We start from the raw sequence: 26,351 nt of genomic DNA, 5'->3' as shown, positions 1-26,351 counted from the left end.
AGAAAATTTGCAAGTAGATCTCATTCATTGTGGGTGAGCCATGCGACCCACACACCTGACTCAGCTGCATTCGTCCTCTCAGGGGGAACGCCTATGGAAGGAGACATGAAATGTTTCAACATAATTCTACCAAATACTGAAGGAATGTGTGTAAACATGTGATGCAGAAGAAAGTGATAAAAAGATTCTCTTTAAAAAAAATTACATTTCTCATTAGTCTGGCATTTAGGAAGTAGAACAATCCTAACAGGGAAAAACAGGAGGAAACATTTAGTCTGATTTAATGTCAGACGGAGAAAAAAAGGTTTTGTGACATTTACATACAACTTGTGTGCAGCGTATGTACATTTCTGGATTTATTCGTGTAAACGAAATAAGATTGAAAATATTCTTAAGGTTTCGCACTATATCAAAGCCATTTTTGGAACAAGACTTCTCGTTGGATTTTTCTGGGTATTTTTCAAATGTTGAGCCCATTTATATTCGTAGGTTATTGTGCTGTTCCTTCAGCTGTGTTCTGCCATGTGTGCGTGTGTGTGTGTGTGTGTGTGTGTGTGTGTGTGTGTGTGTGTGTGTGGGCGCACAGTTGATAGAGAGAGAGAGTTAATTATGTGGAACACGGGAGTGTCACTTTAAAGGAGGGGGGGAACCAAGTGTTTTACATTATTGATGAGTGACACACATTGCTGACATGATCATAAACACAACACACAAGTATGTTTCTGTGCACTGTCACACCCATACCAAACTGTAATCTGAACACACACACACACACACAGATATAGATAGTGTGTAGACGTGGCAGTGATTCCTCCTCTTGTTGCCGACACACTTGGTGTACCTGCTATACATTAAGCTTCTGTCTGTGGTCCGGATGGGACCGCCGTCGTTCCCCGTGTGTTCCATTATTCAGCAGACGGCGCATTTGATCCCACAGCTCAAGCCGATCTCGGTCCATCATTAATGCCGAGTTTGGCTTGAACCAGAATGTGCTGTCATTACCGCTTTACTCACGTACACAAACATGCATGTGCGCACAATAATTATGTCCCTTTATTATAGTGTTCGGCAGAAGAGTCCCTAAATTAACCATCGCAGATTTATTTTGTGCTGCTTCATTTGAAGCAACAAAGCTGATCTCCTTCTGCGGGGGAATTTCTACATTTAAGGAAGTCGTGTACATGTTTCTGTGTTGATCGTCAGCATTTCACTTTTGTTTTAGTGCAAGATTTGTGGGACAAGCAGAAAATAAAGTGTTTTTATCAATACTAAATTGAAGGGAAGTAGAGGAAGAAGAAGTTAGAGATTTAGCTTTAGTTTACTGCCACACATGGAGTTCCTTATCATGCTGTGTCCTTATAAGGCTTGTGGTAAACTTCTTTTACATTTTTCTTTTTTAAAGCGTGCATTTGTGTTTCTATGTCACATGAAATCCAAACAGATTACGTTAAAGTTTGTGGTATACCGAGAAACAATTTGGAAAAGTTAAGGATGTATTCAATCACATGTTGTGGATGTTGGCAGCTGAAAGCGTCACCACGCGCCAAAGAGAGAAAGAAATGCAAACAGCACAATTACAGCAGCACAGAGGAGTTTCCATAGTCTTTGTTAAACAGCACAATTTTGCTGCTAAATAAAATAAAATTTCTAGTCATGTTTTTTTATCATATATATTATATAATTCAGTTCACATTTTTGCTGTAAATCTGTTTCATGCAAAATAAAATAAAAAAATAAAAAAATTTAACTGGAGTTTGTTGACTTCTTCAGCAAAACACTGCAAGAAAATAGTCTATCATTCAATTCAATTAAAAAATACTTAGTTTTTTCTAAAAAGTAATGTTTTCATATCATTTTATCATTTGAGTGTTTTCCGCGATTATTTGTGGTTGGTAATGCTGCATTCAGTTTAAGCTTAAGATTAAACATTGGGATATTATTGACTTCTTCATGGTGGAAAGTCTTTCTTCTATTGAATTGGAAGCCGTATATCCGCCTTTTCTTATGGTGACAGTTTTGCAGTGCTAAAGATTTTTTAAAATCCTTTTCTGATTTGTTGACATAATCTTTTGTGTGTTTCCCTGGCCTTATGATTTATCTTTTAGACACCAAATCTGTGCTGTTTTAAAGTTTCTAGAGAAGGAAATCATGGCAAAATCAACATAAAATTCACAACATCTGTCAGGTTGGGTAGGACAAAACTGATTTCAACCAATAATATTGCAGTGCTAAAGTTAAAAGTATGCCAAGCATCTATCAAAACGGTTGTTTTCTCAATTAAAAGATTCTGAATTTAATTCAGTTTAGTCAGACATGTTACTCATATAGTTTAGCAAGATTCTATTATTTTGTCGAATATTTGAGACAGATAGCTGTGTAAAAATAAACTCTCACCTCGTTCAGTGCCGCCTTCATTAAAGCACCTCAGGTTGCACATTGCAATCTCTATGCTGTTATTTTGCTAATAAATATCTTTACAGTCACTCCCAGTGTCTGTAAAATATTCTGAAATCGTCCTATTGGAACATTTGACCATAATAAAAAGTAAGCAGTACCTGTGGTTTATTTTATTTTCCTCCTGACTGGAGCGGCTCGCTCGGTCCGGTGCGGACACACTGACACGTTGGTTTATTATATCCTGACTTTATGGCGCTGTTGGGGTCAGGAGTCAAACACGTACACTCTATGCTCCAGATACAGATCAATACGGTATAGAGAAGGCCAAGCTACACAAATATCGATTAACCAATATGCATACATCTCATGTCACACTACATCTCTCTAACACATATGGACGAAGCCATAAAAAAAAAGAAGAAATCTCACTCGCTTGTGTTTAAGTGCCAGAGATACAAAGAAGTGGAAGGGTTGATCAAACTGAGGTGCTTTTTTTATTTATTTTTTTGGTGTTTCCTTTTTAGCATAATCTCACAAATCAAACTAAATATGAATACATTTAGCAGATTGGTGCTCCATTTGTATTCCCATTTGCTTACATTTAACTTTTATTTTGTTGAAAACTCTGTAGGTGGATTTGGCAAGAAGCACTGAATGAATATGTAAGAAGGACCTTTTAGCCCACTATTGGGTTTGGTGGAGAATCTTTGATCTTGTTGGTAGAGTTTAGATCTGACCAGGTCAGACCAGAATGAAGCTCGCAGCACATACAGCACAGTGAAAGAAAATCGAGTCGTGTTAATCTACTTATTATAGCATAAATAGAGGAGTAGATAGTTTAACCTGTTGAGGTGCAGAAGTTAATCAGACTGCAACAAGAGCAGCGCACTGCATGTGCATGCGGCTCCGCTCCTGTCAGTCACATGTCAGATGATTTGAACTTGACTCACCCTACAGTTACAACAAGTGACAAAATGGAGCTGGAAGATGCTCAACAAAAGGTAGAAATGGGTGAAGTTACACTTTCTTACATACTTACTTACTTATGCCCAACATCCAGAGCGCTCTCCTTGATTCAACATGCTAAGAAATAGTTTTTGATGCGTTACCTCTTGAAATATCAGAGCTAATGTTCCTGCTGTCTGAATCCTCAGGGTTAGCAGAACTTCCTCATGGACACTGAAAGATTAAACAGAAAGTGGAAATTTATGGCTTCGTGTCATAACTGTAGACCAGGTTGCCCCTGAAGACCATAGGAGGTGCTCCAAAAACAGATAAATCATTAATCAATAAGTTACATGATTAGAAGTAAACTGTATCAACCTGGTAGACCTTCGTATTACTCAGTAATCATAAAGAAGCTCTCAGTTTCACACAGGTTGGTGACACTCTGATAGAGAAATCTTTCAGCCTCAGTGTTTTGATGCAGTTCTACTGGGGCATCGTTGCACATTTGACCCCTGCTGCCCTTGATTAGGTTAGACTGTCCATGTATGTTCTTTTTTTTCTCCATTATTGATACGATATTTACTACAAAAAATGATAGTCATACGCATATTACTATATTTTGAGTAACTGAGAATCTCGTTTGTCCAAAATAACACTTACTTTTCCTCAAAGTTTCTATGTTCGTGCTAAGATCGCATTAAATGTAAGTTCCTTAAAGCTCATCAGCCAAACTGCTTTTTAATTTCACAGATAATTAGAACTTGATAGATAAAAAGGGTTTCAAAAAAGTCACGATAGAGGTAAAAAGAAAATAAAACGCCTTATAAGGTCTGAGACAGATCGCTGTAGGAGATAAGGTGAACTTGAAACAACAGATATGATGCTTTAATCCTTTGCTCCTGACTTTAACCTTTGCCCCACAGCAAGGACAGAGCCTCCATTCCTTATTCTGCCCCTCAGGCGTCTATTATCATGATGATATCAGATGTGTGTTTTTGTGTTAAGAAAAAAAAAACAAAAAAAGCCCCACAGCTCCTTGTGACTTATTGAATAAAAAAGGAGGGTAATTTCTGAGGTCCCTGCGGTGCATCAGAAGCCCTCTGAGCTGCTGACCTCCTCACAGACGCTGACACGTCTCCGGATCCTCTCTGACTCTTCCTCCCTCTTCTCTGTACTCTTTTGTTTCGTAACAAGAGCAAAGCTGAGCATTGTGGGGACTGTTTTAATGTCTCTCTCTCTCTCTTCCTCTCTCTTTGTCTTTTGCTCTTTTTATCGCCTGCCCATCTCCCACTCTCTTTTCCGTCACTCGTCTTTGCAAAACCATGGTGACATGACCGGTCGCGGGTTGCCATGGTGACAGTCCCACTGGCTTGGCGGCGGCGGCGTTGGCAGTGTTGAACCCGGTCCTGCGTGTGTTTCTAGGTTTCTTTTCTTGCCGGTTAGATTGTTGACAAGTGTTCACAGTGTGTGTTGTTCTATTATGGGCACTCAGAGCAGTGACAGTGTGTGTATAAGCGGCCATTACTGTGTATCTCTTATGTCTGCGTGTGCGTGTGTGTGTGTGCGTATGCATGTGTGTGTTTGCAGCCTTTCTGCAGATGTTCTCTGGCCCCAGTGCCTCCTGCCAGCTGCTCCGCCCCCAGAACTCACACATACGCACACACTCCTCTTAATTAAGAGGACTGTGCCATGGTGGGCGACTCAACAGGGGCACGATGGCACACACACACATCAGACACTTTCACCAGGAGTGCTAAGCACAGGGTGTCTATTAGCCGCGCTTCCGTGTGGGTTGGTTCGTGTGTGGAGCCGATCCTCCGGCGGTGCCCTTGAAGCCCTCTGGTTATGAGAGTAGTGATGGTGGTAGGTAAACATGCGGCTAATCAGGCCGACGTGTCTCATCCACACTCTCCGCCAGGCTCTGCAGGCGGGGAGGGATACTGACACCGACAGGCTTCCTCTCGGCGCTCGCCAAGCGTTCAGAGGGAAGTGAGGAGGAAGCCGGGGCAGAGAGAACAGGAGAGACGGGAGGCAGGGAAGTTTTAGCCGGAGATGCGGTCAGGAAATTGGAGAAATTGGCTTATTTCGGATAATAAGGTTGACCCAGACAGAGCAGGTCGTAGATGACCGGCTTTTGATTAAATAAAAAATTTATAACGTTCGCCTTCTTCAGAATTTAAAATAAGAGCTCAATACGGTTGTTAGATAAGGAAGTGAAATTACTCTGGGGGTTTGAGGTGCTTGATTTCAAATGATTATTTAAGCATCATTCAGACCATCTTAAATAATTATGTCGGCTTGGTAATGTAGATAGCAGTTAGGATCCAGATGAAGCAAATACCAAGACTGCTGGTATCTATACAGTTTTATTATTTCCGGTAATTCAGGTATTTAGGCTTTTCACTGAGAGCCTAATAAATTAATCCTAATAACAAAATGGATATGAAAAGGAAACAAACTTTTAGGTTTTAAAAGTGTAACATTTTTAGCTTTGGTGACAATAACTCATAGATAAATCAACAATGAAAGCAGTGTAATTCTTATGTATTTGTTTTCTTTTATTCATTTATTTTTCTAATTTATGGCTGAACTCTTTATGCACCGTACTTCAGTAGACCAATTTTGTTTCATTACTACACATTTTATGTTGGCACAATGTCGGAGCTTTCCAGCAGGTTAAATGACAATATTTGAGTTCAGTGGAGTGATGAACGTAAATGTATTTTAAGACATCAAGGAAATACTGCAACGAAAATGAGAAAATACGACTTTAGCTGTCAGGAAATAAGGGATGAACTGGTTTGTTTTTGTGCTGCTTTGGATATTTCGCACGCAGAATCAAGAACGAGTGCAGAAAAAAGTGAATGAGTCTCGATGACTGCCAAACATCGTGGAATGAAAACATACGGCCTGGTGTCAGAGTTCAGTCTTATCTGTAGCTCATGTGTTCTCCAGCAAGATAATGACCCAAAACATAAAGTTACAAGAAAAAAAAGACCTTCAGCTACTTTTTTTAATGACACTCCATGAACAAAGATCTCGATCCTGTTAAACGTCCAGGAAAAATATAAAAAAATTATAGAGCGGAGACGCCACCTTTCAAACCTCAGGTGCCCTTTGTTTCAAGAAGAGAAGAAGAAACCACCTGCAACAGCTCACGTCTCATTACAAAGTACAGGTATTGCTAAAGGTGCTGCCACAAAAACATTCAATTAAGAACACATCTTTTTTAAAACATTGTCATCTGTTTAATTATGTGAAATGAGTGAGTAGTTAAAAGTAAACTCTGATATGTGTTCGCTATTAAGAAGGGCTGTTTACTTTTTCTGTTGATTTCAAGTTTTGTCAGAGAAAATCTGTCGAACCCACCAGTGAAGTTCAGTGCAGACCGATGTAACAGTTTCCAAATAATTAATAAAAGTTTCAATCTTAAGTGGAAGTGAAGAGGTAAAAAGCCTTCAGTGTTTCCTTGGATTGATCCTTTTCTTGTTCTCTTCCTCGTGTTTTACTTTGTGTCTCCAGTCCTCCCTCTTTAATGTTTAACTTAACCTCATTTACATTCAACACCCTTTGGTCCTGTCGCTCTTCATGTTCCTTATTATTTCTTTCTGTTTCCCCCTCTGGTCTTCTTTAACTCACCCTTCTCTCTGGTGTCTTTGTTCTCTCTCTATTTTTGTCCTTTCGCTCTCTCTCTCTTCCTTCCTCCCTACCGAAGGTCTGTCATCTTCTCTCCTCTTTTTTCCTAACACACCCGGACACGACAGAGCACCGCCGATAGTTAATAATACTCTAATTTCCGCTCTTCACGGTGTGTAGAAGGTGTCGCAGATAACCTGATTTATCAGACGGCTATTAGAATGGGAATCAGGAGTATTAGAGCAATGGACATTAACGTTCACATTGTTTAAACAACGCCACGGGACTAATGGATTTCCAAATGAATTTGTCAACAGCGTTCTCGGAGAATATAATTAGTCAAATGAGAGGGAAGCGGCGAATGAGGCCAGAGGAGGAGTCGGGAAGTAGTTTAAGCTGCGCAAAAGAAAATCATACATGCAGACAGGTTAATGGAGGCTCTGAGGATCATCGGTGTGAGTTGGGTCTTGTGTGTGGATTCAGAAGGGATTACCTGGATGTCAGATAGAAAGAGGGAAAAAGTTGTATGAAAAATAACTTACACATGCAGAGATTTGCAAAAAGATACGCTTTAGGGATGTTTTCACACCTTATAGTCTGGCAGACTCTGTTCAAACTTGGTTTCTATTGATTCGGTTTGCTTTCACACTGCACTGTGAAACTAATTGAAAAATCTGTTCATCTCCTCACGTGTGATGGCGCTGCACCAACAACCACTGAAAGAAAGACATGAAAACCTCTGAAGAAGACACTAAGCGCAACTTCATTCTTGACTAAATGTAATAAACATGGAGTGGCATCAGATGGTGGTAAGATTTCTCTTTGATCATTGGTGAAAGACCATGAGCCATGTCTTCAGCTATCCCTAGACACTCAGAATTGTTTTGGTTGTATTTACCCATAATTCCCTGTGCCATAGTCTGCTTCCTGATTTTGAAGCAGTCTTTGGTCTGCTTGGCATTCACATGTGCATTCAAACCGCCCCAGAGTTCACTTCACCTAAACGACACCTAGGTTTTTAGGCAGAGCAGAGTTTGCTTTTTCGATCCGCATCATGGTTCGATTGCGCATTCACACTTCCACAAACGAAACAAACTTTCAACAATGAAATGAAATGAACAATGAAAATGCCTTTTCCAGATTTCTTGTGAAGCTGAAGGGGATAATAAGATGGTTTAGAGAGGAAGAATTTGTGTCAATAAAACCTGTTTATGTTAGAATTTTTTAAATATATCTTTAACCTTAATGGGATTTCACAAAACTGCAATGGGAACATTTTTTCCGCATCACACGAGTCACATGATCGAGAACCGGATGTTGCTGCCAACGCAAAGCACGAAGAAGAAGTCAACAAGAAGTAGTTGGAAAATGGAGACGTGGTGCTTTTCTTAGTGACTTACTACATGAACAAACGTATTCATGTGATGTTAATTACATTTCTTATTTAAGGGAAACACAGAAATAGCTAAATTTAGTTTTTTCGACATTAGCGGAATTTTGACAAAGTTTTGTGCATATTTGTAATGGAAACACATCTATAGCCAAACTACAACTATATATAGATAGATTACAAGTCTAAGACATAACAGAAAATCAATGTTATTGTTGGCCCAGTTAAAATTCAATCAGAGAAATTGAGCTCAATGGGAGAAATCCCAGACAAACAACTGAAGGGAGATGTTAATCGAGTGGAATTGCGTTGGAAGGAAACGGACCAGGCTAATGCACTGCAACTTTTAAAATACTTTTTAAAAGGCAGACCTCTGTCAGAAATACCATTTACACAATACTTTCTACTGGTGTTTCACTTAAAATCCTAATGAAATACGTCAAACATGAGGTCGTAACGTGACAAGTTCAAAATATGAAGAGCTCTATAAAATCTCTACATATCCCCCTTGCGCGATATGGTGTTAAGCTAAAGGAAATGTTTATAAATATTCCATTATATGCATATTAGAATATTGAAAAGTCCGTTTTAAGCATCCAAAGCAAGGTGGACTTTGGCAGCTAAATCTTCTCCCTCCTCCTACCTCCTCATCTCTGGCAGTCAGAGCTGAACTGAAAACTTGACACTTAGAGTGGACAGTGAGACCAGAACTGTGAAACCTCGTTTTCATCAACTCTCTCTCTCTTTCTCTCTCTCTCTTTTTTTAGTAATGTAAATACCCATAAGATGTTTGCATAATCCATTTCTTTCTTCTTATATCTTTATTGTACATCGGCTCTCCTGCATCACCGTTTCTGCATGTGGGCGTTTGCCACTGTTCTTCTGATTCACACTTGTTTTAAATAACAAGAAATTTCAACTTGTGTTTACTCACTGATTGACAGAAAAGGTTTCAACTTGCGAGTGCAATTTGCTCATGAATTTCAGAAATAATTACAGTTAAAATGAGAGCGGGGAGTTGAGGCCCACACACAGGAAAAAAAAAGCTTCTTTTTTTTTCCATCTGAACCCGTCAAAGCAAACGTTTCACGCTCCAAGTTGAAGCCCTGTGTTTTTTCTGTTGTTTTTTTTTGCAAGTTCGCCGCAGGACGCGTGCGCTGACCGCCGGGGCTGATGGGGCAGCAGGGCGAGAGGATGGGGGGAGGAAAGGAAGAGGGAGGGCAACTGTTGCTGCTTGAATACTAATATCCCACTTTAGAAGTCAACTCTTTCCTGTATCATTACATCCTCTGCTCTCTGTTTGTCTCCATCTCCATCTTTTTATTTTCTCACTTCTCCCACTCCTCCCCAGCAGTCCTCACCGTCCTTCCCCTCTCGTCTCTCAGCTTGTCTTCTCTTCCTCTTTATATCCTCTCCTCCTCCTTCTTCTTTTCTTTTTTTTTTTTTTTTTTGCACACCATCCAGCTCCGGGCTTTTCCATCCCCTACACCCCTTATCTTGTATCTGTCATCAAACTCTTCCTCTCCCCAAGATTTGTCTCTTTGCCACTCACTTTTCAAAGCACCACACACACTCTCACAAACACACACGCATATTCCTGACAAAGGCAGGTAATTGCAGCCGAGTGTCCAGTCCTTTTTTAAATACTGAGCTGATTAATGAGAGCACGGTGCAGGGCCAGGAAGTCTCACCCTCAGTGGGTGGTGACACACACCCTCCCGTCTCTCTCCTCACACACGCGCTCCGTCTTCTTTTTCACACTTCCGTATGAAAATTATCAGCTACGCGCAGCCTCATTACGGAAATATTGATATCAGTGTTACACGGTTTACATCCTCCCTCCTCCGACGTCGTCCTCCTCCTTAACCTCTCTTCTTCACCTCCGTGTCTCTGAGGCAGCCTGTTGTCTCCTGCTCTTTTATTGTACAGTAAAGGATCAGGTGTGGCGGTTCATTTTCTCCGCATCGGCTTAGGCACGACTCCAGTACTTCCCCCTCCCCTCCCTCCTGAGCTCCCCGACATCTCGGTGTCTGATTTGTGTGTGTTTTTGACCCCGTGGGCCAACGGGAACGCTGCCGGAGCAAAGAGATAGAGTGCAGCAGCAGCCGCCGCCGCCGAACGCAGACACACACATGCAGAAAAGCCAGGTGCCCTCACACACTCACACACTCACGCCTGCACAATCACAATCTCCGCTGGGTCAGCCAGGTTCAAAGCATTTGTATTCATAGGAGGTTTTGCATTGGCTCCACCACCTACAGTGCTCCTTCTAACTGTGGGATGTGGCTTTTTTTCCTTTTTTTTACTTTGTCACTCAGAAGACCTTGGACTGTGTCTGAGTGTGTTTATGGCTGTACTTGTGGCAGAGTGCTGCTACCTGAGTGAATGCACCTGGCTCAATAGATTTCTCTTTTTTTTTCTCCACTTGGACCATCCTTGAAAATATGGCTTTGTTTTGACTCTTACTTTGACCCAGTGTCAAACCAAGTCATGTTGCACTTGTTGGTCCAGGTTTACCTCCAGCCCTCCCCCCCCCTCTATTCCACAGAGCTGTGTTTATTTTTTATTCATGCATGGATGATTGAAACCAGAAGTTTACATATAGGCCTGTCGCAATAAATCAATTACTGTTGCTGTTATACCACTTGAAAATGGTCTCAAAACAATATTATTGGTTATCGCAATAACTCCTGGGACAGTTTATTGTCCAGTAAAATGTATTGTGACAGACCTAATTACATACTTGGAATGAAAACACACATGTTTTTTTTCCTCCCTGTCTGAAGATAAATCAAAGCAAACCTTTCTTGTTTTATGTTAGTTTGACTCAGTTGCACCAGGTTTTAACACCTAAATTGTTGAATTTCAAAAGTATTGGAAAAAACAAACAAAAAAAAAAACTAGTTTCTCTCAACAAAAATATCGAGAGAAACTTGTGGAAGAAAACCCAAAATGCTTAACCCAAGTTTCAGGTTCAAAGGTAGCACTACCAAATATACTAAGAAAATGAATGAAAACATCAGATGTTTAAGATGTTAATTAATAATTTCTGTCTCTCATCATCATGACATTTAGTAAATCGAAATAATTTTGATCATTCTAACTCATCTAAAACAAGACAGCACTTTAGTGAAATAAGTAAATGAAAACTTCAGGCTTGGCTTAGACTTGTGCACTAATTACTTGAGACTTGGACTTGAGTCTTTGTATCAGTTTTTTATCTCATCTAAGTAAAAGTGAAAGGAACCCAGTGTGAGCTACAGACTGCAGCTGCTGCTCATGTTTTACTGTGAAATGATCCGTTTGGCTATTAAACAGTGACGTTGGTGGATTATTATGGGATGTTAATGGCTTGCAGCAATCTGTTAACGTTAGCAGCAACTTCATAATAATGACCACAAGGATGAATCTCCAAATAAGCGCTGCATTAAGTGACTTTGGATCATTTTAGAACAAAATAAATGCAACGTCTGGCAGAAAATGTAAAAATAAAAGCACTTCCTGCTCCATTCTTTAACATTTAATGTGTACCTTAAGTTTGAATCTTTACTATTAAATGTTGATTTAGGATTTTTATTTTATTTTATGTTTTTAACCAATATAATCCAACGCTCTCCATCTCAGAGTGAAGAGAATAAAACCCTCGAAACCAGATTTAGTGCAATATATAATGGACAAAATCAAGACAAAGATACACAGATGCTAACTTAGTCTTTGCAAAGACAAAAATGCACTTTGACACATTCAGAAATTCAACATTAATGGAGTTACTTATGTTTCTAATAGGTAAATATAAGATTTTTAGCAGTTTTCTTCTTGGATGGATTATGGATAAGTTAATAAATCAGGAGAATTGTTCATCAGGATAATTTATTCCACTATTTGAATGCAAATAAATGACATCAAAATATTTACATTCTATGCAAAAATTGACTCAAACTTTTGAATAACGTGAAAATGCCGGTTAATATTGAATTGTCACAAACCATTTGAGTTTGTGACACCTCAAATGGTTTGCTTCTGTAGAGGAAAACTTCTCACTTGGAGTAAAGATGAATTCCTTAAAAATAAAGTTCAAAGGACAATTCTGATTGTTTCTTTAATTTTTTATTTTATTTTATTGAAGTTCTGTGTCCCACATGGAAAGTTATTATAATTAAATAATTAAGATTGAAGTGGCATAAAGATGGGACACATCAACTTGGGAAAACTGATCTCAGTTAATCCAAAATGAACATCTATAACCTTTTTCTGTCAAAAACCTGAATTCAAAAATATATCAAGTATCCTTTTAGGGTTGCAATGTTTCAAAGTGAGAAATATTATGTACCAGATGAAAAATGCATGAATACTAATGCATATTCTCAGAAGAAGCAAGTGCTCTAAAATATCTTCAAACTTGCAAGCCAACACAAAAACAGGAAGTTGAAATTTCAACTAGAGTCACATCTTTCTGAGAGACGCTGAGAAAAATGGCCACAGAGAAATGTAATAAAATACTTTAGGCTCACGTTTACCAACATTTTTTATTTCTTTTTTTTTTTGAAAACTTTATGATTTGTAGAGGCTGGTTTTGGTCTAAGGTGCTCCTTGGGCAATTTTGAAGATGCATTAGTTGCAAGAGTTTGACATGACTTCAAGAAAAATAATCCTAACAGCTGTTTGGACTTTTGAGATTAATTCTGACCAGTAAAAATCCTGAGCTATGAGCGTTGAACCCAACAGATACTCTAAAGTTTTGGGTTATTGTACTACTAATCTAGTTCAGACCTTTTAAAAAAAATGCCAATATAATACTTCTATAAAAATATCTACCTTTTGTCAGCAGTAATACTCACATTATCAGCACACTCCGTCGGGGTTGAAGTGCGCTATTTTCTTCCTTTTCTTCTTTTATCTTCTGCTTCAGTGACTCCGCTTGCTCTTTTCCAGCCCAGTTAAATTCTTCCAAAACACTTTCAAAAGTCATGTTTTAAACATAGATGTGCCAGATTTTTTTTTCTACCATATGTGGTAGAAAGAAGACAGATTAATGCACATCGTGATATCTTTCATCTCTGCTGTGAGAACTCGAATGATTTGCTTCTTCAGAGGAAAACTTCTCACGTGGAGTAAAGATGAACTCCATTATAATTCAGCTTATTTATATAATGTCATCTGCAGGCAGTAAAAAACAAAAAAAGATCTGCATGAAATTCACTTCAGTCCAGTTTCAATTCAAATTGATCTAATCATACAGGCAATGTTCTGGAGCTGTGCCGCTCCTGGAGGTTCTGATTGGTTCTTTTTGTAAACTTTTTTTTTCTCTCTTTTGGACAATTTTTCCTTCTGTTTTGGATTTTGGAAAGATTTTCACTTCTGCTTTTTTATTTTTGGACAGTTGTTATTTTGCATAAACCTGGCATCAAGTTACTGTCTTTACATCTGGGTGAAGCTGATTATTCGACTATTTCATTGACCATAATTGCCAGAAATTTTATCCCTACATCCTATATTTCTCTCTGCCTCCCTTACTAACCTTATGGCCAAAACAGTGTTATGTGTTGTCCAAACACATAGGGCCATTTTATACCATAACCAATTAACTATGTTAACTTAAGTTGTTATAAAAATGCTATATGTCAAATATGACTTAAAAGAAATTTTGCTTCCTAGTTTAATACCTTAAAATTGGGCCTCTCTCTTTAAAAACTCCTGCTTTTTCTGAAACTCCACCTTTAACATTTTCACTGAGAAGTAGCTTCTATAACGAGCTCAGCAGATGCTCAGCTCCACCAATTTACTAATTGCTGCTGGCTAGTCTGAAGGAGTTGAGTGGGCTGCAGCTCCAAGGAGGAGCTTCGTATTCGAAGGCGGAGCTAGGTCCACCCAGGTGTTACACACAACTGAATGGTTGCCACTGGAAATCGAAGCATTCCTCAAACATGCATGAAAGAGTCAGAAAGAATGTTTTTGATGAGGGAATAATATTATAGCTCAAAAAAGTAGATTTTACACAATGATGCCTCTTTTAATTCTATGGAAATGTCTAGTTTTTTTAAAGAAATAAATATAAACTCTCTTTAAAATGCACAAAAAAAGCAAATTAGTAACTTCAGACACTGCTAACTCACGGTACAAAGAGCATTTGAGGCGAAATCTTTCATAGGGAAGATGTAGACGAGGGAAAAAAATCAAATTGTTAGAGCTCGTGTCTGCAGAGTAACTGACAAACCCAGCACGGCTCAGCGCGGCGCGGTGCGGCACGACATGGCGTGGCGTAGCGGGCTCCAACGAGGGCTGCACCCACCTCGCGCTCCATCCTGTCTGAGCTCCACGCAATCAGGCCGTGACAGCGAAACCTTCCCCGGGTTACCATGGCAACCAGAGGCAGTGCCTGTATGGGACAAAGGCGGGTCGGTCCTATGAGTGTGTGTGTGTGTGTATGCGTGTGGAAGCCTGTGTGTGTGTGTGTGTGTGTGAGTGTGTGTGTGATTGAGAGACACAGAGAGAGTGAGTGATGTGCAGCAGAGCAGGCGCGGCCCTCCTGGGGTCCTCATTCGTTTGTCTCTCGCTGAGACCACAGGAGCCCCACTGCAGCAGAGATGGAGGTGGGGACGGAGGGGAGGCGGTGGGGCCGGGGGGGCCGAAGAAAGGCAACTGATGTGGAAAGAAAGGAAGGATGAAAAGATGTGAGAAAGGTGCCAGAAGAAAGAATGAGAAATTGAAAAAGAATGGCGTGAATTTGGATCGTTTGAAGCCTTTTGTTCGTTTCACTCATCTAACGGTCGTGTGCGGAGTGTGACATGAATCTTGACAAAACTCTTATTTGAGAGGGGGAAAAAAAAAAAAAAGCGGTACACTTTGGCAAATTAATTGCACCAATTAGCGGGGCACTCAAAATTCAAAAATTTTAATAACCTGTCTACCACATAGTAGGCTCAAATGGCTCGAAACGGCACTACTTCTCTCATGGCTCCGTGGAAACGCAATAACATGACAAGTGCACTTAGGCATTACCGAATGAACAAAACAGGAAAAAATTAGGCATGGATCTCATAAACATTATCTCCAGCTTTCAGTAGATTTTGATTCCTCCACACAGAGGAAAGAGGCTGCACAGGCAGAGTGAATCAGCTGACACCAAACCGTGTCATCCTGCTTAATTAATCTTTGCTTTAATTCTTGACCAGATTGTTCCACCGTAGACATTTGGGACAAAAAAAAAGTTTTTATTTCTCACTGGATTGTAACTCCATGCTGTCGCTTATGCTGACCAACGCACAAAAAATTGCCGTATTTTTTAATTCACTGTTGTTAAAGAACTGAACGTAAAAAGAATCACTTCCACTTTCTCATCCTGTTCTTTGTGGACAATAATATTCATCCTGCTTATTTACTGTTTGAAAAACTTTTTCAAGTTTCTTTTCATACTGAGATATATATAGTTTTTTTCCCTTATTTTTTTCCTACCTGCACCACTAACACATTTATGTATTTGTAAGTATTTTTAGTCACTCTTATAGTTTTTCAGTATTCTTTCTGTGTACTCCGGTAGCCAAGCAACGGCATTTCGTTGCCAAATTCCCTAACATGTCTTTGTGTGGTAACAATAAAGCAAGACTAAGTCTATATTTATTGGTGTAACAAAAGGTTTTACTGAATTGAAATATTTAAAGACACGGTACACATGTTTTCAGACACGTTAGTGATTTTGTCTCACTGATGTGTCGGTGTTGTTTTAAAAATACCAGAAATATTATAATGTACTAGAACAAGAAAAGGCAGAAAGTAAATCGCATTGATAAGTTAATCTAGTCTAACAAAAATTTTGTTTTCTAATATATTGTTTTCTTTATCTTTTTAGGTGTGGATCACACAAACAAGGACCTGAGGAAAAACTTTGTGAGTAAACCAAACATCAGTTTCATGTAAATGAGACGTAATTACACCACAAACAAATAAGATGACTGAAAAACAGCACAATACGGGTGCATACTCCCTCAAGTGATGCTTGAATGTAAGTCATTTTATTCAAGAGGAAAACTCGTTTTGTAGCTTCAAGCCGTATATTGCCCTGGCATAATTCTGTCTGGATATTTGACCTTTCATTTTTATCACAAATGAGTTTAAACGAGTTGGTTTCCTGGCACTGACCTGGCCGCTCAGCAAAGTGTGTTCATTTTAAATAGAGTAGAGGTCCAGGCCATTCCACAAGCTTAATTTTAGACTACTTTGTCCATTTTAGAGCCAATTTTAATGTGTAAAGTCCACTGTCTTGTTGGAACATCAGACCGTCTCAAACCATCTGACACAAATTTGCACCTCAGATCAAAGGAATGGATGTTGAAAAGCACAAAGAAAAGCTAAGAAAAGAAACAAAAAGTTGAAAACTAACAAGGATTTCAATGTTTTACAGTGAAACAAGACAATGAGCAAGTAGAGTCCAAATAAAGCTTTCAGACTTAAGAATACTGTACCAGCTGTCTAGCACAGTGGTAGAAGCATCATGCTGAGGGTTTATTTAGCTGTTAGTTGTAAAGTAAGGGGAGTAATTATTATTAACCTGGCATGTTAGACAAAGTAAACAAATTAAGTTTGGCAAACTTGATTTGATTACTTGTAAAAGATTAACTCAGTTTTTTATGTTGGAGCTCCATTCTCTTTTTTCAGTGCGACTTTGGCTAAAAGTGAATAAGAATCAACTAATGCTGTTAAATATAGATACAAACGCAGCTTTTAGCTATTTTTCAGGCTTTTTATGTAATAATTTCAGACAGTTTGCACAGTACACTTACTTTTCTTGCCGTTATGGGAAACTATATACAATTTTCCACTGTCAATATCCCATAAAATGAAACAAAACCCTCCTCTATTTGCAAAAATTTTATGCATGGGCTTATTTTAACACCTGAAAACAGAAATAAAATTGTAGTTCTTTAAAAACAACAACAAATTTCCTGCTGATGTTCATCAAAACATGCAAGTTGTCTTTTTTTTTTTTAAAGATCCTGTAAACTCAAAACATGTTTTATTTCACTAGACTGAGAGCAGCAACATGCCTGCCTGCAGTGTGAAGGCTGCAAACCTTTGACCCCGACATTAAAACCATCACCGCCTCACAGAGACGTGAAGCTGTTAGCCTGACGTTCTTCTGGCTTGCCGTAGAGCGTTTGTGTCGCGCAGCGCCGCTTGCTGCTGCCTTGTCATTTATAATCTCGCAGGCAGTTGGAAGCATGCAGGCCAACTTGTACTTTGTCAGAGCAGATTGTCTGGCATGGATAAGCCTGGTTGCAGCAAGAGATACATAATTGCTCTTGTTCGGTGAGCTGCCAGGACGTTCCTCCTCTTCCTCCCGTTGAGCCTATACCCAGATCCTCGACTGTGCTCACTTTCGTAAGGCAGAACGCATATGAACTGCACCGGCAGTGACAGCGACTGCCGTCAGTCAAAGGAAATATGTTGACAGACTAACACAAGTGAGAGTATCCAGAGTTTTTGGGGGTTTTTTTCTGAGAGATTCCTTCATTTCCTGTCTTGTCATTCTGATGTTTTGTGTCAAGAGCTGTTGGGTCCTGCACCGAGCTTCATTTGTTTTCTCTGTTGCTTCTGCAGGAGGCCCTCGCCAGCTTTGACCTGCGGGCCTCGCACGGTCTGTCTCATGATCCCATGCCTGTCAGAGATGAGGAGAACAGGTAGTGATTGTTGTTCTTATGTTCCTTTTTTTTAATTGTTATTATTATTATTCTGGACTCAAATTCAGCTGTAGCCATCTTAAAAGCAAAAAGTCACTTTTGGCAAAAATAATGACTTGGAAATGTTTTCAGATGGTGACCACATGTAACTGCAGAGCTGTACTTTAATGTATTTTATGTGGATAAGTGTGAATTTGACGAGTGGCAGAAAAGATAATGCGCGGTTTTACACATCAGTTTACTAATTTCCCCATGAGTCACTAGATGTTGAAACTGTCTTTTGTAGCCACAGTTATGTCTAGTTTTTCAAATCTGTCGACTAAAACATTAAAGTTTTGCCACATTCTCAGTTAGATTTAGGTCTGGACTTTGACTGGGACATACTTTTAACAGTATGTACTTTGATCTAAGCCGTCCCACTGCAGCTCTGGTTGAATATGTTTACGATAGGGAAGCACTGATTGCATTTTTCTGGTCGATCACCGATCCTTAAAAAGCCTGATCTGCCGATTCAGATTTTTTTTTGATACTTTTTTTGTTTTGTTTTTCTCTGGAAAGTTGTTAAAAATATTGACAAAGTTGCTGAGTTGGCAGCAGTGGGGTAGCTGCTAACATACTCTGTTCTTTGTGTTGGTCCATCCCATAAAATCCCCTCAAATAAACGAAGAATATTGTAACAAGAATATGATAAAAAGTGAGAGAAGCTCAAAGTGCGAGGCACTGTATCTATTTAACACATTTGATCAATTTATGAAACATTGCTTGTATTTTAAGACCAGCGGAAATCTTTTTTTTTCTCTCTCTCTTTCTCTGATCAAGAAGAAATTCCCAGTATCCTCGTCTTCTCTTTTGATCTGAACCAATCAACATGTACCCGTGCGTAATTATTTGTTCTGGCACGGTTACCATGCATGCTCAGATCAGAACATCCAATAAAGGAGAAAAGTCTCATCTCTGCCTATTTAGTCTCAGTGTGTGGCTAACATCTCATTCCCGCTCTGTTTCAGTCACGGTACGCATTGTGCCGGCGAAGTTGCTATGGAGGCCAACAACTCCTACTGCGGTGTGGGCATCGCCTTCAATGCCAGGATAGGAGGTGAGGAAAGCGGTCCAGCTTTAGGAGACAATGGGAGGCAGTTTGACTGTGGGTGCAGCGCTCCAGCCAAGAATGCAACATGGGAGCTGAGTCTTTGTCAGAAATACTTGTTATGTTCCAGAGTCACTCTGTTATTATTGCTGGTATGACTTGGCAATGCAGCGAAAGTTAAAAAAAAAAAAAAAAAAAAAAAAAATATATATATATATATATATATATATATATATATATATATATATATATATATATATATATATATATATATACATACAAAATATACCTGCAACTCTTTGCCTCTGCTAATGTTTTAACAGTTTTCCATGAAATAATTGCATTGAGACTAAAAGTACCAGAAACACATTTTCACACAGCAAAAACACAAAATCTTCCTGGTTTCTAGTGTAAATATCTTGATACAGTTGAAATAAAACAAAATTATCTTTAAAAGTAGCTTTTCAGCAAGATATAGAGGCTTGCTTTAAGTAATTAATTCCTTAATATTGATGAGAAATTATTGGTTCTATTGGCAGACAAATTGGGAAAAATGTCTTGTTGTACGTTTAAAGGATCTGCCAATTGAACTAGAACTTTTTCATCAATATTAAGAAATTATTTACTTTAAACAAGCCTCTAAATCTTGCTGAAATTTACTTGTAAGTTGGTTTTGTCTTATTTCAAGTTTGCTTACATTTGCACTTGAAACTAGACAAAAAATACTTGGTAAGATTTTGTGTTTTTGCAATGCAAACTAATGACAAAACAAAATAAAACGCATATGAAACCAGATATTTAAACACACTGAATAAAAAAGACACATAAACATTTTTTCTCACTGTCTGAACTTCAATGAGACCAAACTTTTTTTGTGTGTGTTTTAGGTTAGTGAGAGTGACCAAAATGATTTCTATTTGTTAAATGTCATAAAACTTAGCGATGATGTTTTTTTTTTTATAGATTTTTTTTTACCTTTCCTAAAATTAAAAAAATCATACAGTTGGTCAGTATGAGGGATTGCTGTTTTTTTAAATAGATAAAGGGTCATAAAAGTAACAAAAGAATCTCTGACAGATGTTCTTGCTAAGTCTTCTGGTGTTTATCAGATAGAAGTAATTTTTTTAATTAACAAAAGAAGATTGTACTGCTTTAACTTCAGACGGTCAGAAAAATGTCTTTTTATTTGTTTTATTTTTTTTTCTTTGTTTTGTAATTAGTTTGGATGGAAATGTGCCTTTCCTCAAACATAATTTTCTACATATACATATATCAACACCCTTCAGAAGAAAATGTTTCTATCCTATTTTTCCACAAAAGTTTAATGTTTTTTTTTTTGGGTGTAAATCTTAAAAATAATAATAAATAAATAAATAAATAAATAAATAAATAAATAAATAAAAATGTCTCTTTAATAACCACACATTTATTTTAGTCACTATTGAACCATTCAGCCAGAGCAGGAGAAAACTATAAATCATTTGCAACTTGCCATTTTTAAAAAATAAAATGTAAATAAAAACTTTTAAATTATTTTCTCAAAACTGATATTCCCTCCACTCCGTTTTATTATCATTTGACCTATGCCTATTTTTATTTTTATTTTTATTTTTTATCAAAAACAAAGTTCTTTCTTGTTGGAAAGGTTTTTCTTTTATTGTTTATAGTTTTTGATATCTGTAGTTTTTCCTGATACACATGTGATCTATATTTGTATGTCTGATATGCATCCATTTGATAGACAATAAGTCTTCAGTTTACTGATGCATCCTGTCTCCAGGTACGCCCTCACATCTCACACCTCTAATCAAATTTATCACAGTCAGTCTAAGAGCATGAAAATAGAAAACAAGATGCATCCTTCAGCTGAACTCTGACATTTGAACTCTGAGCTCAGGGTCTTTTATCCGTGCGCTTCAATCATTTGGCCCAGAAAGCATTTTTACAGAACTCAGGGGGATAAGAAGGGAAACACTTCATGAGGCGAGACCAGGAATATGTTTTCACAGTTAGTCTTGGTTTTGCTTTGTTGGGTCATAAACAGAGTCTGGCGCTGAGGAGATGAAGGGCATGAAAGAGGCGCTGCTGAGAGCGGGAGCCATGTTGTCTGACATTCAACAAAGTTTGTCACTCATTGTGAAACTGCTCAGAATTATATTGTACAGACCTACAAAATAAAGGTTTTTAGTTGTTTTACTGAGTATGGTGTCTATGAGGACAAACAATTCTGTTTCTGCCACACATGTTTTTTTGTCTTTATAGTTTAGATGTGACTTTTTGTTTGTCTGATTCAGTTTTACTTAGTTTTTACAGTGTATTTGATAGTTTTTATTAGTTAAATATTGTTTGGTTCCAGTTTCATTTGAATTAGTTATAGTAGTAGTTTTAGTTGGGGTTTTTTTATATACTCTTGTTAATTTTTAGGTACAAAATTCAAAAAGGTAAAAAAGGTTGTGATTATGTGTACATTACACAACAGAAGATACAATTTTCAAAAAGTATGTTCAGTTATTGTTGAACAACCAAGTGACTGGTGTTTTATTCCAGCTGCCATTTTGCAGACTAGTGTGAACGCAGCCAGGAGGAGGATGGAGAGGTGAAATGTGCCAAAAGCTGATGTAAACTCCTTGTGTGGGGAAGAAAAAAATCTATTTCACATCAGTTCAAAAGACTAATAAATAGATTGTGGTGTTGCATGCAAAAATGGCACCAACTGCCTTTATAATTCAAAAGCGATCTCCCCTTCAGTGCCTGTACTTCCTCCACTTCCATCCGCAGTCCATCTCGGTTCCATCTTCAGCCTCTAATTGGACGGACGCTGTGCCAGCCACAGTTTCTCAGGGAACATCTTGCTGTTTAAATACGGCGAAAGGAGCCAAACTGTTGCTAAATAATGCACATCTGACTTGATTTTACTATTGTAGGTTCTAAAGTCAGCTGCTGAAATCAGCTCACAGAGAAATATCATAACATTTCATCTGCTTCATTATTTGTGCCCGGACTCAGTCTTTTCAAAACACATGAATATGAATTGCGCATCAACTCTTTTATTTGGATTTAATTTGATCGCAAGGAACGTTTTGTTCAGGAGCCTGGACCGGCGTTGTCATCCACTTATTTCAGATTACAACAGTGGATTGTTGCTCTGCGTCCTGAGGGTTCGTAATAATGCTGCAGCTAATCATCTTGTGGTAGTAAACGACGGGGATTCTTGTACTGAAACAGTGGAAAGTTTGATTTTTTTTTTTTTTTGTATTTTGCTTTCTTCCATCAAAATCCTGATCTGTGTGACTGCTTCTGATTGGTCCAGGTATCCGTCTGCTGGATGGCGTCGTCACGGACGCCATGGAGGCCTCGGCTCTGACCTACAACATGCACTTCATCGACATCTACGTCTGCAGCTGGGGCCCGCGGGACAACGGGGAAGAGATGGACGGGCCGCACCGCCTCACGGAGCGAGCCCTCCGGCTAGGAACTCAGAAGGCGAGGCTTTTGTTTCCCGAGTTTCCTCCACTTATTGGCCTGCTACACCGAAAGCTCACAAAATGAGGAGCGATTACATTCCACGGCCTTTCTTTGCTTTATCTGTTACAACTTTACACATTTTTTTTTTTTTAAAGCAAGTGGTAAATTCTAGGGAAATTAAAACCACTTTGCCGCTTTTAGTAAGAAATCACAAAACAAGCAAAAGAACCTAAATCAATATATAAATGTCTCTTTGTTCTTCCCTTTCTCCCCCAAAGGAAAAACTGAATGAGTTGAATAACGGAGTTCAATAAAAACTCTCCCCTTGTCAAGGCAGATGTCGCATAAAAAGAGCAGAGTTCAGATTTATGTTTATATTTTCCTGTAAGGACCGACTGCCTGCAGCAAGCCAACATGCTTCAGCTGAAAACCGGCAGTGAGACCCGATTAAAATTTTTAATGGAGCTAAATGCGAGGTCTGTTATTAATTGAGTGTACTTAATCACATTTTAATTGAAAACCAGTCATTGACAAAATAAACATTTTCCGTTCAAAAACTCTTTTTGCTGCTAATTTATTGAATAAATAAACTTAAGAGCTCAGAAACAAAGCTATTTATTGACTTCATTTTGTTATTTAGTGCAAAACGCCATTTGGCTTTTAGATGTTTCAGAAAGTAATTTCTTTGAAAAAAATCCTTCTTTAGAAATGTGGACTGCGGACGCTGATGTTAGCTTGGGGGACGACTGTGCTGCTGCAACATGTTTAGCATTTAGATGCAATGAATGCTGAAGCTATGTTTTTTTTTTTTTTTACCATAACAAAATTGACTTGTTTGTGTCTATGCAGCCTCTTACACAACACCTGTGATGCACTGTGTGTTTACTGAAGCAGCATTAGCCACTGCAGACCGGTATTATGTATCCTGTAGTTTTCGGGTCTTTCCCCAGAAAACTTGCTAAGCCCCTTGGCAAGGACACTACGGTGGTCATCTACTGTGTTTTAGAGTTAAATGTTTAAAGTTGATAGGAAATGTGAAAATTCTAACTAGGTAAGTATGTTGTTATTGGAGGACATTATTAACAATACCTAAACACCAACTGTAAAGTCTTGTAAAAAGGCTAAAATGAAAAAAAAAAGTCAAAAATTCTTTGATCCTTTTTCATGACCTGTCACTTTATTTGCAAAAGTTGTTAGTGTGCAGACAGACAGTGGGTGTGGAGTTCTCGTAATTAAAAGATGACACCTGACCTCAGGCTGCCTTTGTGTTCTCATGCTGACCATTAAGTTGCTTTTCCAACCATAAAGAGACAATTTAGCCCATCTTTGCTATCGTAATTTCTGGTGTACAAACATAATAAATGCTAAGCCTGGTAGGGAGGGCAAGTAAAGCCTGGCGGCCAGCCAGGTTTATGATACACTTGTAAAAACCGATGCTGTGACGAAGCTGCCTGGCAATCACATCGTTGAACTCGCTCAAATTCCTTTGCTTTTCTTTTTTTCTGGCTGCTAGCGCATTGACTTGTAGGACAAAATGATCGCATCCTTTAAGTTTGGTGTATCGATATGATGTACTATATCAACAAAAAAGAAAAGGCGTCTTATCAAAACAAAACCACTCTTGCGTTTTAATGTGGAAAAGAGTTCTCTACTTTTTGATGCGTTTAAAGAAAGAGACCTGCTAATGGATGAACAGGGTGACAAACGGACGGATGCTTAACCAAGTCAACATTTTCTTTCCTTCAGGGCCGACGTGGGAAGGGCAGCATCTATGTGTGGGCGGCAGGTAATGGTGGAACGCAGCGTGACCACTGCGGCGCAGACGGGTACGTTAACTCCGTCTACACCATCGCCATCGGAGCCATCACCCAGACCGGGAAGCCCGCCTACTTCGGTGAACCCTGCCCCGGAGTGATGGCCGTCACCTTGACGGGTTCCAACGTGGGAGACTCGCTACCTTTGGTTAGTGTGTCAATACCTTCTAATACGTCTAACAGCACTGTCTGGCTCTAATGACTGTATGCGTGTGTGTGTGTGTGTGCGTGTGTGTGAGAACCAGCAGCGTGACTTTTAGGCTGCTCTGAGCAGAGAGAATCCTGTTAAAGAGCAGCCACTGGTGTGATATTTATCGAGGCCTGCCAAATGACCTGGGTGATTGCCGGGCAAACTCTCGAAGACATACAGAAACGAGTGTTAATTGGAGGTAAAGCGTGGCTGTGGTGGCTGAGAATGGGAGAGGAAGGAGCTGAAGTGTTGATGGCGGATGTAACACAGAAAAAAAACCCACGAGAAAATGTCTCGCCGGCTCCAGGACTGGAGAAACTGAAAGGCCAATTTTATCACTGCGTTAACACTTTGCTCTGGTGGGATGTATGCACTTTTTGAACTCCTCATTTGGACGGAGGTGGATATGATAAGTTTTTTTTTTTTTTTTTTATTAACGTGAGGAGAAAATTGTTTTACATTTGCTACTGAAAGAGGAAAGGATCACAAACAATAGCTGCCATTCCATTACAAATGTGCGCAAATCTTTTGTCTAAATTCTGCTAATGTCAAAAAAAAAGAGAAAACACCAATATGGACTTGCAGTGTTTCCGTTAATTAAGAAATGAAACTAAAATCACATGTGAATAAAATTGTTGACACGATAAGTCATAAAAATCAGCCATCAGAGGAGACGCTGGCATCTTATTCAGGCGCTGGAGCGACAAGCTTCTTATACCTGGCGGCGGGTGCGAATGCGGCATTTTGGGTAAATTATAGTTGGCAATTTTATATAAGAGTTATGGATTCAATACGTTAGAATAACACACAACTTTTTATGAGCTTTGAGATGCTGGAGCCAGCTCACTGAAAGAGCCTGAAACAAACCATCGTCCTCCTGCTGCTTCCTGTCATTTTCTTTGTCATTTCGCCAGAGACCAACAGCCGACTGTTGATCAAGTGATGCGAAAAAAGTGTTTCTATTGAAGTTTTGTGAAATGCATCTATTTCAATAGATGAAAAACCATCTCATCCTAGTGCAAAAACGTTTCATCAATAAGTTTTCTTATTATCAAAAGCTGAGTTCTTTTGAAAATTGGCCTGTTTAAATTAAGCAGATTTGTCTTTGTAATTTCAATTTGCACTATTTTTATGGTTAATGGAAACTTTACTCTATGGGAACTCTCTCTATAAAGAGTGTAAATCCTGTAAAAAAAGCCATATATGTAACAGTTTGGATTAGTAAATTCATGCCATGTTGGCATGTTGGAAATGATCTAGTTCCTGGGTGTCTCTTACTTTAGTAAGTGTAGAGTATCTTTTTCTGCTCTAACCACTGTGAATAACTTCACAAAATAAAGATGTTTTGACTGATAATGCACCAGATCCCTGGCAGTAGATAGAAGAATGGGATGTGGTATCCTGACCCGTTTCTGTTTTGTTTTCCATAAGGTGACTGTGACCAACACTGGAGATGGGTGTGTCATGCACTTCCCAGGAACCTCCAGTGCCGCTCCGATTGCTGCAGGGATTCTAGCTCTTGCTTTGGAAGTGAAGTAAGTGTCAGTCAGTCTTCTGATACTGCACACCAATAGTAACATGATGAAGTAAACAGGCAGGGATTGAAGCAGGCTAAGACGGATCGTACTCAAGTGTCCTCTACTAGGTCTTTCTCAGATATATGGGTATTTGTCTGCACAACTCTTTTGCATTTCACTGCTGTTCTGCACCCAGAAACACCAAAAATATGCATATTATTAGTCATTCATTG

At 38.8% G+C, this 26,351-nt stretch overlaps 1 protein-coding gene across 1 annotated transcript in view; it reads left to right on the top strand.

Moving 5' to 3' along the window:
- The window catches only part of LOC106950884 (furin-like protease kpc-1), a 187,356-nt gene that overhangs the window by 92,924 nt on the left and 68,081 nt on the right, over positions 1 to 26,351 (top strand). Inside the window, exons 7-12 of the mRNA XM_015038044.1 lie at positions 16,218 to 16,255; positions 17,966 to 18,045; positions 19,053 to 19,141; positions 22,443 to 22,615; positions 24,344 to 24,559; positions 26,033 to 26,136. Coding sequence (XP_014893530.1) covers positions 16,218 to 16,255; positions 17,966 to 18,045; positions 19,053 to 19,141; positions 22,443 to 22,615; positions 24,344 to 24,559; positions 26,033 to 26,136 — 700 coding nt within the window. The remainder of the gene's footprint in view (positions 1 to 16,217; positions 16,256 to 17,965; positions 18,046 to 19,052; positions 19,142 to 22,442; positions 22,616 to 24,343; positions 24,560 to 26,032; positions 26,137 to 26,351) is intronic.

Source organism: Poecilia latipinna, unplaced genomic scaffold (assembly GCF_001443285.1).
Source record: "Poecilia latipinna isolate Pla-1442-1.1 unplaced genomic scaffold, P_latipinna-1.0 Scaffold427, whole genome shotgun sequence".
Classification (NCBI taxonomy): domain Eukaryota; kingdom Metazoa; phylum Chordata; class Actinopteri; order Cyprinodontiformes; family Poeciliidae; genus Poecilia; species Poecilia latipinna.
Note: the sequence above shows the minus strand (reverse complement) of the source record. Positions and strands in the feature narration are given on the sequence as shown.